Genomic DNA, 14159 nt, shown 5'->3' with positions numbered 1-14159 from the left:
GTAAAGAGAAACGATGTCATTTTTTCATGTTATTTTTGGATTTTCTAGGTCTTTGTGGATCCCCTTACAGTAATAGACATGGAGTTCATTGCCAGTACTCTGTTTCCAGCCATTGACAAAAGTATTGTTAAAAAAATGGTTGCTTTCAACAACCAAGTAAGTACCTATGTGTATTATTTGTTCTTTGTTTTTCTGATTTTCTCACTTTCTCAACATGGAACACTAAATTACCAGTCTCCGTAACTAAGATAAATCACATAGACTTCTAAAAGTTTCTAGTGGAAGGCAAGCTACTCATTTGAGGGTTACAGTAATTCAGTTCTGTTGCATGTATCATTGTCAATGCTTACAGGGTATTCCTGGCATTGAGAAGTCTGGATTGGGAGAAGGAGACATCTGAATCAAGCCTCTTAGTCTCTGTTTTGGATTATGTATGCATTCACGGTACACTGATAGTACTTAATGCAGTGCCTAGCAGTGGTACATGCTTTCCCAGTAAGGGTATTTTCTTTTTAGATTGATCACGAAGTGACTGTCGAGAAGAAATGGGGACAAATAGGAGGACCCTGGGAATTCAACCTCCGGGACCTTTTCCGCTGGTGTCAGTTGATGCTAGTTGACCAGTCCCCTGGGTGTTACGATCCTGGTCAGCATGTGTTTTTGGTCTATGGTGAAAGAATGAGAACCAAGGAAGATAAAGAAAAGGTGAGTTTCATACTTGCTCTTTGCATTTCTTTCTATCTGTAAGTTGATTTCTTCCTGAGGGACAGAAGGGGGGTGTACTCATTAACAATACCAAACCCAGTAAAGCTGCTTGGAAATTTAGAAGTTACGAGAAGAAACTAAGCATTCACCTGTCTCAGAGTCTCATAGTGTAGTTTGCTTTGGAGGACACAGTTTGCTTATCCATCTAAAGCCCCATGATTGCAGACCTACTTTAACAGTATTGCCCTCCATTAATAAAGGCTTGGTCTTTATCACCCTTCCAGGCACAAAAGTGCGAAGCAGGAGGAGACAGGTGATAACCAGTAGAAGAAGAGGGCTTTCTACTTTTAAATAAATGTCAAATTGCAAAGTATTTTATCTAGAAAAGATAAATAGATGAAAAGAGAGAGGAAATTCTGTATCTAAATGGAAGTAAAAATATCCCTTTGTAAGTAGAAAACAACACCAGAATTTCCAACTTAGTAAACCAATAATGTGTGCATTGCTTTGTGGTATTTCAAGTCCAGTTCATGGAAAATTCACAACAGTTGCAGGTGGGAGGTGCTGTCATGACCTCTTACAGATGAAGATCCAAGGCTCAGAGTCATGGAATCTCAGTGCAGCAAGTGGCAGAGCCAGCTCTCTAGCACAGACCTTTCCACTTTGCCTGCTATTCCTTCTACTGTATCACAGTTGTTTACAAACAAAGTAACTTACAGATTCATGTGAGTTAGAAACAGTAACCTCCTTACTGACCTGAAGATGTGGCTGCCCATGGCACAAGTGACCTTCACACACTTGAATCTGCTACTAAGAGCACAGATCCCCTTTTATGTGGCATCCAGAGTCTAGCCCAGTGTTAACATCTCATTTATTACATGCAAATGGCTTTCAGTATATTAGGACAAGATGTTCAGTTAGTTTTTTTTTCTTCACAAATTTTAATTCACATATCATCAGCTAGTATTTTAATTTCTTCATCCACTTACTGGTTACAGTATATTAACTGTGGCAGGACTGGCCAGTGTTGGGTAATTGATGTTGGTCAGATGATGAGTCACTGTAGGGTGTGGAAGGTTTCCATCACTCCTCCAATTCATTTGCTGTAGTTGACCACATGTTTTCTGAGGGGGGGGGAAGCTAAGTAAAGTAATAATAGAAGAAGAGAGGCTATAAAAGTATTTGTAATTTTAACTCTGGTATAATATCAGGGAGAGGAGATGATCTGCTGTAGAGTGGGATCTAAGGTCAGAAATCGCCTGGACCAAGGAGTAGGTGGTGGGAGCATTTTCTTCTGTGCTGCTTTTAGGCTTTTACTCAGTGTTTGATACTCATTATGATTTTATCTTCGTTGTTTTTATTTTCTGACTTCAGTATACATTGATGAGGATGAATATTGCTGCTTTGTTAGAAACGCACAACTTGTTGTAAATATTTTGGGTGGCTGGAATCTTTGTGGCTGCTATGGGCTAAATTAGTGTTTTTTACACACCCTTATCTTTTCCCCTCCTCAGCTCCTCTTAGATTAAAAAAAAAAAAAGAAGTGCAAAAATGAAGTACAGTTAACAGGAAGTTTTTAACAGTATTGCTGCTAAGGAAGGGTTAAGTGACTAAATAATCAGTCAGAGAAATTACTTTGCTTGTCCTCTCTACATAAATATTTAGAAGGGTAACAGTGATTTTGGAGTCAGACAGGCTTAGATTTGAAATCAGTTACCAACCGTGGGCAAATCATGTAACTCTCATGAATCCCCAATCCATATCTATAAAATGGAAATGAAAATACCTATTATGCATGGGTATTAGGATCAGAAATAATCTGTTAAAGCACCCAATATAATGTTTGGCACATGGTAGGTACTCAGGAAACAGTCATTGTTCTTCATAAACTTCATGTTTCTCTTCTCTTCTACCTCTAGGTGGTATCTTGAATGACGAAAGCAAATTCATTTTTCATCTTAAGATTTACCATAGTTTCTATGGCTTTAATTTATGGTATATTCTCACTGGAATCTCAAAATAATTTGAGATTATGTGATTACTCTTAAGCTTCAGTTTAGTTTCATTCTGAAGAATTAAATGCAATCTGTCCTTTTTATAAGAAAATTCAAAAAGATAAGGACTCAGAATATTGTCATTCTCCTATTGTGTTCATGTTTACTAATATTCATTCTAGAAGGTTTTGCTCAGAATTTGGTGGAGTGATTTGTGTTTTGATTGTATCATCTTCTTCCTTTAGGTCATTGCTGTATTCAAGGATGTGTTTAATTCAAATTCTAACCCGTACCTGGGAACCAGACTGTTTCACATCACTCCCTGTGATGTTCAGGTGAGGAGAGGAGGATAATCCTCTTTCAGTTTTCTATGGCTTCTGCTCCCACTCGCAGGCACACTTGTGAAAACTCACCGGCATGTCTTTTTCAGCTGGGCTACTCAGTGCTTTCCCGTGGCAGCTACGTTCCTCTCCCGACTGGCCGGCCCCTGTTGCTCCTGCACCAGTCTTTACAGTCTCTGGAGTCAGTTATGAAGTGTGTACAAATGAGCTGGATGGTCATCCTCGTGGGGCCAGCCTCAGTGGGCAAGACCAGCTTGGTTCAGCTCCTGGCACACCTTACTGGTCACACTTTAAAGATCATGGCCATGAACAGTGCAATGGACACTTCGGAGCTTCTGGGTGGATTTGAGCAGGTAACTGATCTGCCTCTGCATTTTCAGGCAGAACACAATAAACCGTGTGGTCTGGCTGGTGGTCTTCTGTGTTGGTGGTAGCTACAGTAGCAGTGTTCTTTGATCCTGGCCATGGGCTGTGCTGGGTTCACGTGCTCTGGAAATTGCAGGTTGATCTCATCCGGCCGTGGAGGCAGCTCCTTGAGAAGGTGGAGGGCACTGTCAGGACCCTGGTAAGAGACAGCCTCCTCGTCAGTGCTGACGATGCAGAAGTAGTGCTGCGAGCCTGGAGTCATTTCCTTCTGACGTATAAACCCAAGTGTCTTGGAGAAGGTGGTAAAGGTGTCACGATGGAGATTGTCAGCAAGCTGGAAGCAGTGTTACTGCTTATGCAGAGACTCAACAATAAAATCAACTCATACTCCAAGGCAGGTATGTGTGTTTGGGTGTGTGTATCAGACACTTACCATTAGTGTCCACCCACAGGTAATATATTTGTAAATGCAATGCCCATAATTTTTAAAATGTATTTAATGATTATTAACAATCAAAATTTGGAAATCTTTGTCCTAGGAAATAAAATGAAGCTGATGTAAAGTATTTAGAATTGGTGATCCTAAACAGAGAAAGCAGGAAAGAAATTGGTTACTGAGTTTGATTTATTCTGTGTGTTATCAACCACCGTGACTTGTGTGTAAATTTGGTTTTATTTTTTGTTGGCCTGTTTTTTAAACCTGTTAATAACTTCTCAAGAAATCGAGTATTTCAAACTGAAGAACAGAAGTCTAAATTGATAGCTAGGAATCTATTTTGTATAGAAGGTGGAGGAAATTCCTCAGTTAACCTGGAAATATACAACTCTCATCTTGTAGTGCAGCTTTTTGGATGGTAATGAGCGTGCCTTTAGGGGAGAATTGATTAAAGGTTAAGGCCTGTCACTAAGGTTGTCTTCCTTTCCAAAACCTGCTCTTAACTGTTTATTCCTCAGTTATTCCTTGGGAATAGTTGATTCCTTAGGGGTGAAGAAATGAGACTCCCCTCTTCCCACTGTGTCAACATTGTATCCATAGCTGTGGGTCAGATAGTTTACTTTCTTAGTTAAGACAGTGATTTCAATGTTGTTTTGATCTGTCATTTTCCAATTCAAGCTCACCATTTGAATTTGAAATTCTTTACTCATTCATTCAAATTAATTATTAGATATGTTAATGAAGTCGTACATCACTTTATATATTTTTAAAAGATAGGTATTGTAAAACTCACCATTGAGGTTTGAATTCCTACTGAATGGTGGACAGTATGTTAAATATGTTTACTTTTAACCCTCACAACAACACCGTTATTACAAGGAAAAATGAACCCCATTTTATACATGAGGAAATGGATGCTCACAGAGGTAAAATAACCTGCCCAATGCCTTCTTGCTACCAAGTGGTTAGACTAGGTTTGGGCTCCAGTCCTCTCTGACTTCAAAGCCTGGAATCTGGTGTGTATGGATTTCTTTCATAAGTCTGTTAAAATGTAAATATCTAGGGAAGTTCTCACAGCCCATTCTCAATACTGAGCTTTTTTTTTAATTTATATATTTATTTTGCTGCATCAGGTCTTAGTTGTGGCATGTGGGATCTTTCGTTGTGGTGCGGGCTCTTCATTGTGGCGCACGGGCTCTAGAGCGGTCTGGCTCGGTAGCTGCGGTGCACGGGCCTAGTTACCCTGCAGCATGTGGGATCTTAGTTCCCCGACCATGGGTTGAACCCACGTCCCTCGCATTGGAAGGCAGATTCTTAACCACTGGACTGCCAGGGAAATCCCAATACTGCTTTTTATTTAGGATTGACTTTCATATTGAGTAATTCATTTCTTAGGGATATTGATACAGTGAAAGAGGCTGGGTCTAAAACAGTTTGTCTGCTACTATTTTACTTTTGGTTAAAAACGTCTTTTCTTCTTAATTTTATATCTTTTAATGTCCCTATGATGAACATGTATGACTTTTAAAATCTATTCTAGTTTCATATTTTATCTTAAATCTTTGTACATATTGAGCATATATATAATAGCTCTATTAACATCAGAATGCAGCCCTTAGGGACTTAAAGCAAGAAAATATATCTAGGATTTTTTTATTAGATTCTGGGCATTTTGAATTTAAGTTGCTAAGTGCTGCATTTTGTTTTTTTGAGGTTTTCTTTGGGGGGAATAAGGCAGTTGAGTTGCTTATGGATCATTTTTATCTTTTCAAGCTTGCACTTAAGCTGTTTAAGGTCAAGTCCGGAGTAACCTTTACTGTAGGGTTAAATTAGCCCCACTCTTGAGGCATGGCCCTATGGCATCTCTACTGAAGGTCCTGTGTGTTCTGTGGAGTCTCTTCGCTTTGACTGGTGGGAACTGGAGTGTTGTTCGGCCCCGTGTGAACTCTGAGAATTGTTCAGCTCACAGCTCCCCGATAACTGTCCTTTCCTTGGAAGTTTTTGCTCATGCTTGTGGAGTTTCAGCCTTCACGTGCACGTGTAGATTATTATTGAGCCAAAGACTCCAGGAGCCCTCATCTGGATTTCTGGAGCCATCCGTTTGAGTAACTCTTGCCTTTTGAGCACCCTGCCCCTCATTCTAGTTGCTCTAGCCTCCTTGAATTCAAGTCTGTGACCTCAGGTCATTGAGGCCTTGGGATCTGTTTGAGTTTCCCCTCCCCACTTTGCAGTCTAGAAGTTGCTTCCAGGCAGAAAGCTGGCCATTATAGGACCTCCTTCCCTCAGGTGTCACAGTCCTGTGCTGTTTTCCAACATCGGAAAGCAGTTGTTTCATGTATTTTACCAGTTTTCTAATCGCTAAACACTGGGAGGTTAAGTCTCAACCTTACTATTCCTTCATGGCTAGAAGCAGAAATCCAACATGTATTACCTTATGATATGAAAAAGGGTCAGGAAACAATTTCTTCTCTTTCTTTTTTAAAAAAATTAATTTATTTTATAGGAGTATAGTTGATTTACAATGTGGTGTTTCAGTTGTACAGCAAAATGATTCAGTTATATATGTACATATATTCATTCTTTTTTAGATTCTTTTCTCATATAGGTTATCACAGAATATTGAGTAGAGTTCCCTATGCTATACGGTAGGTCCTTGTTGGTTATCTGTCTTATATAAGGAAACAATTTCTAATAAGAAAGATCAATTGAAAAAATTCTGGGAAAGGACTATCTAAACTATGAAGCAAATAAATACCGGTTGTTACTGTATATGATATAGTCATTACAAAGGATGCCCTGTTTAATGACACTGATTGCATTGTGCCGACTTAACAGCACTTTAGTATAAATGCAGTAATAGGTGGAAGACATTATCCTTCCGCATTTGAAAAATTAAAACACATAAAGATAATTTCCCTTCTCCACCACCCTTGAGTCAACTTTATCTAGCCATTCATTCAGAAAGCCATTAAGTATTTTCTATCCCCAAACCTAATTTTCTTACTTGTTTTGTTCAAACAAAAATGAAAATCTTTTTGTTTACCCTATTATGAAACTTTAAAGAACTGGGCCAGAAGTTTCCAGGCTTCTTTTAATAAACTCTTAGTTTTTTGTTTTATTTGTTTGTTTGTTTGTTGTTGTTGTTTGCGGTACGCAAGCCTCTCACTGCTGTGGCCTCTCCCGTTGCAGAGCGCAGGCTCAGCGGCCATGGCTCACAGGCCCAGCCGCTCTGCGGCATGTGGGATCTTCCCGGACCGGGGCACGAACCTGTATCCCCTGCATCGGCAGGCGGACTCTCAACCACTGCTCCACCAGGGAAGCCCTATTTGTTTGTTTTTGATTGCCCTGGTTTGAAATTAAATACTGTGGCTGTGACGTTTCAGAGTTTGCCAAACTCGTGGAAGAGTTCCGAAGCTTTGGTGTGAAGCTTATGCAGTCAGCCAGTGGCCGAAGCTGTGGCACGTTCGAATGGGTTGACAGCATGTTGGTTCGGGCCCTGAAGTCTGGAGACTGGCTTTTGATGGACAATGTTAACTTCTGCAAGTAAGGACCTTCTATTCAATCATGAGTGGGTCTGATTGAAATTTGAGATATGCTTGTCAAAGTAGAAACCCAGGTGGAAGCTCTGGTTTTGTTTTTCCTCCCTTCCTTCCTTCTTTCCTCCCTCCCTCCCTCCCTCCCTCCCTCTTCATTGGTGTGCGCAGTTGTTGCAGTGCGCGGGCTTCTCATTGCGGTGGCTTCTCTTGTTGCTGAACATGGGCTCAGTAGTTGTGGCTTGCAGGCTCTAGAGCTCAGGCTCAGTAGTTGTGGCGCACGGGCTTAGTTGCTCCGCGGCATGTGGGATCTTCCTGGACCAGGGCTTGAATCCGTGTCCCCTGCATTGACAGGTGAATTCTCAACCACTGCGCCACCAGGGAATTCCAGCTCTGGCATTTTTAATCCACTGTTTTCTTAGCTAGAAACACATCCTCAGCTATATTCTATAGACTTCTCCCAGTGGTGAACAATGGTAGTTGGTTATTAGCTACGATATTTTAGTTCTAGCAGATAGTTTTGAGCTGAACCGAAGGCTAACAAAATTGGATTACTTCTCCAACTAACATCCTTTGAGTCACACCTTTGTATTTAATATCAGAAAGCTTCCTTTTGTTAGGGTTTTTTTTTCTTTTCTTTCTTTTTTTTTTTTTTTTGCCACGCCACGCAGTTTGTGGTATTTTAGTTTCCTGACCAGGGATTGAACCCCAGCCCATGGCAGTGAAAATGCTGAGTCCTAACCACTGGACTGCCAGGGAATTCCCTGTTAGGGTCATTCTTAAGTACAGATTTTTGAAATGGAGGGTCTGACACAGGGCAGACATTTAGTGAATGTGCATTCAGTGTATACCACTTGATTCTAAAGTAAGGAAAAGGGCAAGTGTAAGACTATTCTGCCTGTACAGTGAGCATAATACAGGTCAGGTGATGGGCTTTTCTACCTGGAGCATTTTCAGAATGTTTCAAATTACAATCCAGTTACCTTTAAATGAATTTGATAATATTGGGAAGTGGGGGAGAGGGAAGGGGAAAGAGAAGACAGTTTTATTAGTTCAGGGAACTTTCTGTCATTTTCCTTGATATATTCAACAAACATTTTGTATATTTACTGTGTATGAATCACTGGGCTGTGTGCCTTGGGGAGTGAAAATGGGCATTGATAGGAAAAGAGATCTTGGAAGAATCACAGTTCTGTACGGGGACGTGATCTGTGCTGAAGGGAAGACATGGGTCAGGCGCAGTGAGAGGCCTGAGCCAGGGCAGCAGTCAGTGTGGCACGCCAGCCTGTCCCCCATTTGAATTCTCCCTATTGCAGCCCGTCGGTGCTGGATCGTTTGAATGCTTTGCTGGAACCTGGAGGTGTCCTCACCGTTAGTGAGAGAGGAATCATCGATGGATCCACTCCCACCATAACACCAAATCCCAATTTCAGGTATTTATGCCTCTTAAGTTTGTGCCTCAGAATCTGACAGCCTTGATGTCAGAGGTGACCATTCATTAGGGCCACCTCACGTATCGTATTTGTACACTCAGTCATGAGCATGTTCATACATTCATTGATTTAACAAATATTTACTGAGGCTCTGCCATTTGCCAGGTGCTGGTGTGCTTTGGGGGGCACAGCAGTAAATAAGAAAGATGAGGTCCCTGCCTTGGGTTGGTGGTGAAGGCTGGAAGCAGGGAGACCAGTTACAAGCCTTTTGCAGTTCAGGTGAGAGACGATAGCTTAGACTAGGGCTGTCAGATCAGTGGGACTTGCTCATGGGCTTGTGGGTTAAGAAAAGGAGGAAGCAAAGATGGCATCTAAGGTTTTGGCTTGAGTAATTGGGTAAAGGGGTGCCATTCATTGAGAAAGGGGAGACTGGCAAAGGAGCAGGTTTGGGGTGGGGAGGGTTAGCTGCAATCAGCTGTTTAGCTTTGGAGGTAAGTGTGAGCTGTCAGACAGCTAGATGCAGAAGTTGATGGACATCGAATGTTACGAAGCTAAGTGTTTCTGGAGACACTGCTCCTTTTTCTTTTCTCTGTAGGTGAGTGAGAATAATTGATGAATTAGCACTGCCTGATGTGGGGAATATCTGAAAGTAAGAATTTTACAGTCCTCAGTACTAAAGGTACACTGGATATACAATACTTAGTTCCTTAGGAAAATAGGTTTAGAGAAACTGATTTGCTGTATTGATGCATTTTGGAACTAGAGGATAGAATGCAGATGTAAACAGCATCTGTACGTTGAATTAGCAGTGTTACCTTAGATGAGCTCCCTAAAGATGAGCCACATATGATTTGCCCTCACCAGTTGTTGCTGAGCTGCACTGTCAGTTGCACTGAGATTTTGATTTTTTTTCCTTTGAATTGCTATACTACTAGACTTTTTCTCTCAATGGATCCTGTGCATGGAGAAATATCCCGAGCTATGAGGAATCGTGGACTTGAAATCTACATTTCAGGAGAAGGGGATGGGAGCATCCCAGATGACCTGGATCTGAAAGTCCTACTGCATAGCCTTGGGTTGGTGGGGGGCAGTGTGTGTGACATCCTTCTGGCTTTGCACTCAGAGACCCGAAGTGCTGTTGTAGGTAAGGTGCTTGACTTCTAGGCCTCTGCAGGGTTTTCTTTCTCTGGAAATTCATGTTATTCCATTTGACTGCTAGTTCAGGAGTTCTTACATTTAGTGTACATGGAAATAGAAATTACCAGGAAAGCCTGTTAATAATGTAGATGCGCTTGGTACCCTTCTTCCCCAAGAGATTGGGTTTAGCAGGTGTGAGCGAGGCACAGGAATCAGCATGTTAAAGAAACTTCCTGGGGAATTCTGATGCATGCAGTCAGAGACCCACACTCAGAGGAATACCTGTACTGCTTTTCGCACTGAGATTGATGAAGTTTGTCCTGCAAATCTTCACGGTCGTCATTGAATCTCTTGAAGGTTGAATAAAGAGGGAGCTTTGAGTTGTTTAAAACAGATAGGTGAAAAAAAAAAACAAAAAAAACCAGATAGGTGTTACTTCTTCTAAATGTCCAAATATACAAGAAAGAGCAGTAATAATAACAATAATGAAAAATAATGAAATGTTACTTATTAAGTAACTACTCTGTGTTAGGTGCAATGTTGGCTGCTTATTTAGTCCTCACAGTAGTTCTGCAAGGTATATTTCCATTTTACAGATAAGGCTCAGAGAGGTAGATTAACTTGTCAAATCCAAACAGTTAATAATGACAGCTGGGATTTGAAAGCAGATCTGTTGGATTTCAAAGCCCATGGTTCTTTTTGGCACCATGCTCATTTTGCCCCCTTCAGTGTGTGTCAGCTTTAGATCCAAGGGTCTATGTGGCCAGGCTTTATCACATTAGTAAATGAGTCATCTAGTCACTTCCCCAAAAGGTACTGCTGACAGAGAAGGAGGGGAGGAGGGCGGAATAGGAGGCAAGGAATGTGAATGTTCCCACAAGTTCATTGTGTGCTAGTGAGCCCCCTATAGTCCACCTGGAAGGCTTTCTAAAATAAATATCTGGGTGGATTTGAGTGGAAGTTTGATGTGAAAGTGAAATTTGTCCATTTTCACTGGAGATTTTTCAGAATCTATTGCTCATGGATGGCACTATTTCTTCTTTATAGGTTCTCCAGCGTCCTCGTTGTCAACACTCATTCACACAGCCTTACTCATTGTGCAATACCTACAGCGAGGGCTGAGCTTAGACAGAGCCTTTTCTGAAGCATGCTGGAACGCATATGTCCGCTCCCAGGCTTCACCAGCAAACCAGAAGGTACTGTGAAGTGTTTCACACAGCTTTCTACGTTATAACATTACAGGTAATAGGAGGAAACTTTATTGGTGGCAACTTTAATGACCTAAGAGAGCCATCTGCAGTTATGCTCTAACAGAGATCTGGTATCCAGGCACTTTTCTGGAAAATAGCGTAAATGTAAATATTCCTTGAAACTTGCCTCTCAGCGGAAAAAGTGAAATTTAGCTTGAATGTTGTATATTGAGGAATGTGTCTGAGTGTTGTGAGAGGATCACAAGGGGTCTAGAAAACTACTGTTGCCCTGCTAGTTTTTGGTAAGAGCACTTGTGTCTCGGTGCCTGTACACCATGTGTTTTTATCTCCTACCAGCTTGTGCAGGCTTTACTGGAGAAACACGTTTGTTCTCTGCAAGCACATGAAACCTGGGGCAACTCCATTATTGCCATGGGGCTGTGGCCAGATTCTCTGCCCTCGGCTCTCTCTGCTACGGAAGATTCTCATCTCTCTAAAGTCCGAGGCGATGGACAGATCTTAGTATATTGTCTCAACAGGCTGAGCATGAAAACGAGCAACTGGGCAAGGTTAGTGGAGCCTTGAGCGTCTGTATCTCTTTGGCATCTTGACTTCTCCTCCCTCCCTCCCTTCCTTTCTTCCTTCTTTCCTTCCTTCCTCCCTCTCTCTCTTTCTTTCTCCCTCTCTCTTTTTTTGATGGTAATGGTCATGACCCAACATATTTGACCAGAATGTTATGTGGCCATTTTCCACACAGTTCCATTGTTCGTTGTGATACTGCTCCCTATTTATTATTTATTATAGGTACGTGCTTTAATTGTCCCCCTTTGGAGGGACTCATGTTTTCCCTGTTAACCTCTTTGATACATTCATTGTAAAGTTATTGTCTTGGTTCTTTGAAATACGAAAATTTAACCCTAGTACTAACTTAGCCTATTGCAATGAATTTCAGGATTCAGCCTCTTACTTTGCCAGACTTAGAGAAAATTATGCAGTCCTCCCACCCGGAGAGCTTAAAATTCAATTCAGTTGAAATGGATACTTACTGGATCGATGAACCAGATGCTCTGGCTGTGGCTGTTAAATTGCTCATAGAAAGAGCAACCAATCAAGACTGGATGCTCAGAGTTAAATGGCTTTATCATTTAGCCAAGAATGTGCCACAGGGGCTTGGTGAGTAGAGAAACTTAATTTGTGTAATGAGGGAATTTAAGTACACTTACCCGGCTTTTGTAACTCAGCAGTTGTTTTACTCTCCAACTACACTGTTAAAATTACATCTGGGGAAGCTCCTAGCAGGACGTTTATGACTTAGCATTACTGCTTATATAGCTGTTAAAATATTAAGGAACACATCTGCCCTTAGATGTTCCCTGAGATAAATTTTTTTTTCTCCACGTAATCCTTAGCATTTCAGGATCCATCCAGCTTTCTATCAAATCCAGAAGGAAAATGTACTATATTATGTTACTTTTAAGTTTTTGAACATCCTGCTTTTTTTGCTGTACTTACTCTGCTGCACACGCGTTCTATCTGAGAAAGGGTTGCTTTTGTTAAATTTACTTCCCATAAAAGTACATAAGATTCTAATCTTATTTTCGTTCCAATACTCTAAGTGGTCGTACTTGATTTCTTTGTACTTTTTTCATTCCAAGAGAGGGAAAAGCAACAGTTAACAACATTGTACAGATTGTAAAGTACAGGACATGGAATTTGTTGGTAGAACTTGTTGACTAAAGTAATTGAGTTTACATGAGTCTCTGCTGCACGAGAACGTGTAGATAAGCCAGCGTATGTGTATATTATTGTGTGGTACATGTGATGTCTAAACGTGTAGAGAAAAATTGTATAAATATTTGTATCTGCGGTGTCCTATGTGATAGCTGCTAGCCAGAGGTAGCCACTAAAATGTGACATGTGACATGGCTACTGTGACAGCAGCTGTAGAACAGAAAGTTCAAATGGCCGGCACTGCTTTAGATGCTAACATTTGCTTCTCCTTCCTCCACAGAGTCAGTACAGATTCATTTGGAAGCCAGTGCTGCATCTCTTAGGAATTTTTACTCAAATTCTCTCTCATCTGGGGTCAGTAATGTCATCAAAATATTACAACCAAATGTAACAGGTACTGCACCTGACTTGATTTCTAGCTCTCAGCACTCTGGGAAACTTGTCCATTGAGTTCATGGGAAAAAGATCTGTTACAGCTCCCACTTATAACAGTTTTTTCTAAAGAAGACTCAGGGTATCCAGATGCAAATTCTGCTACTTTTTTTGAAATTATGCATTCTTCAGTTTCTGAAAGGACGATGGCACACAATGTAGTGGGAAGAACACAGGAGTTGGAAGACTGGGCTCCAGTTCCAACTTGGCCACAAACTGGCTTGTTGATTTGGGGCCCATCATTCACACTGCTGACTTTGTTTGAAAAATATGGGAATTAAGTTCATTCTTCTGGGGTCCCTTTCACTTATGACTTTCTGTGATATACTAGTACTGTTAACAGAAACTGTGATCTATTTTGAGATGAAGGGGAAACAGTACAGGATCAGTTTCTTCAGAAAATAGAAAACCTTAATGATGAAGTTATAAAGCCTTAAATACAAAGTTACAAAACAAAATCATAATGATAAAAGGAGTAGCCGTCTGAGCCATCTAATCAAATGAGGTATTCAGAATTTCTCAATCTTTATCTGATGTTGATCAAAACATACTGTTACCCATTTGGTTTAGAAAAAAATATGCACAATGCTTTTGTGCTAAACCTTATGTTTACATAATTATAATCTTATGTATACTTAAAATTACCTTATGTACACTAAAGGTAACGGGCTAAATGGTTGAGCAGAAATCAAACAATAGAGAAAACTTCTGTAGTAGTCAGGTTGCGGCTGGACCTAATTATGGCTTTCCAATTATGAAGGAATTTTGGTCTTTGGGAACACAGTTCTAGAGTAGAGTGGTAGGTTCCCTTTATAGCAGACATGGCTTGCCCTCTGTTGGCACTCATTAGCTCGTCTTCCT

General features: G+C 40.8%; 1 protein-coding gene across 1 annotated transcript in view; it reads left to right on the top strand.

The window, feature by feature from the left end:
- Positions 1-14159, top strand: part of MDN1 (midasin AAA ATPase 1) — a 154942-nt gene that overhangs the window by 78267 nt on the left and 62516 nt on the right. The window contains exons 39-50 of the mRNA XM_030859499.2: positions 49-156; positions 517-705; positions 2945-3034; positions 3130-3393; positions 3543-3804; positions 7226-7385; positions 8692-8808; positions 9744-9952; positions 10993-11141; positions 11493-11704; positions 12088-12308; positions 13147-13260. Of these exons, the coding sequence (XP_030715359.2) occupies positions 49-156; positions 517-705; positions 2945-3034; positions 3130-3393; positions 3543-3804; positions 7226-7385; positions 8692-8808; positions 9744-9952; positions 10993-11141; positions 11493-11704; positions 12088-12308; positions 13147-13260 (2095 nt within the window). The remainder of the gene's footprint in view (positions 1-48; positions 157-516; positions 706-2944; positions 3035-3129; positions 3394-3542; positions 3805-7225; positions 7386-8691; positions 8809-9743; positions 9953-10992; positions 11142-11492; positions 11705-12087; positions 12309-13146; positions 13261-14159) is intronic.

Source organism: Globicephala melas, chromosome 14 (genome assembly GCF_963455315.2).
Source record: "Globicephala melas chromosome 14, mGloMel1.2, whole genome shotgun sequence".
NCBI lineage: Eukaryota > Metazoa > Chordata > Mammalia > Artiodactyla > Delphinidae > Globicephala > Globicephala melas.
This window is presented reverse-complemented; position numbering and strand designations above follow the sequence as displayed.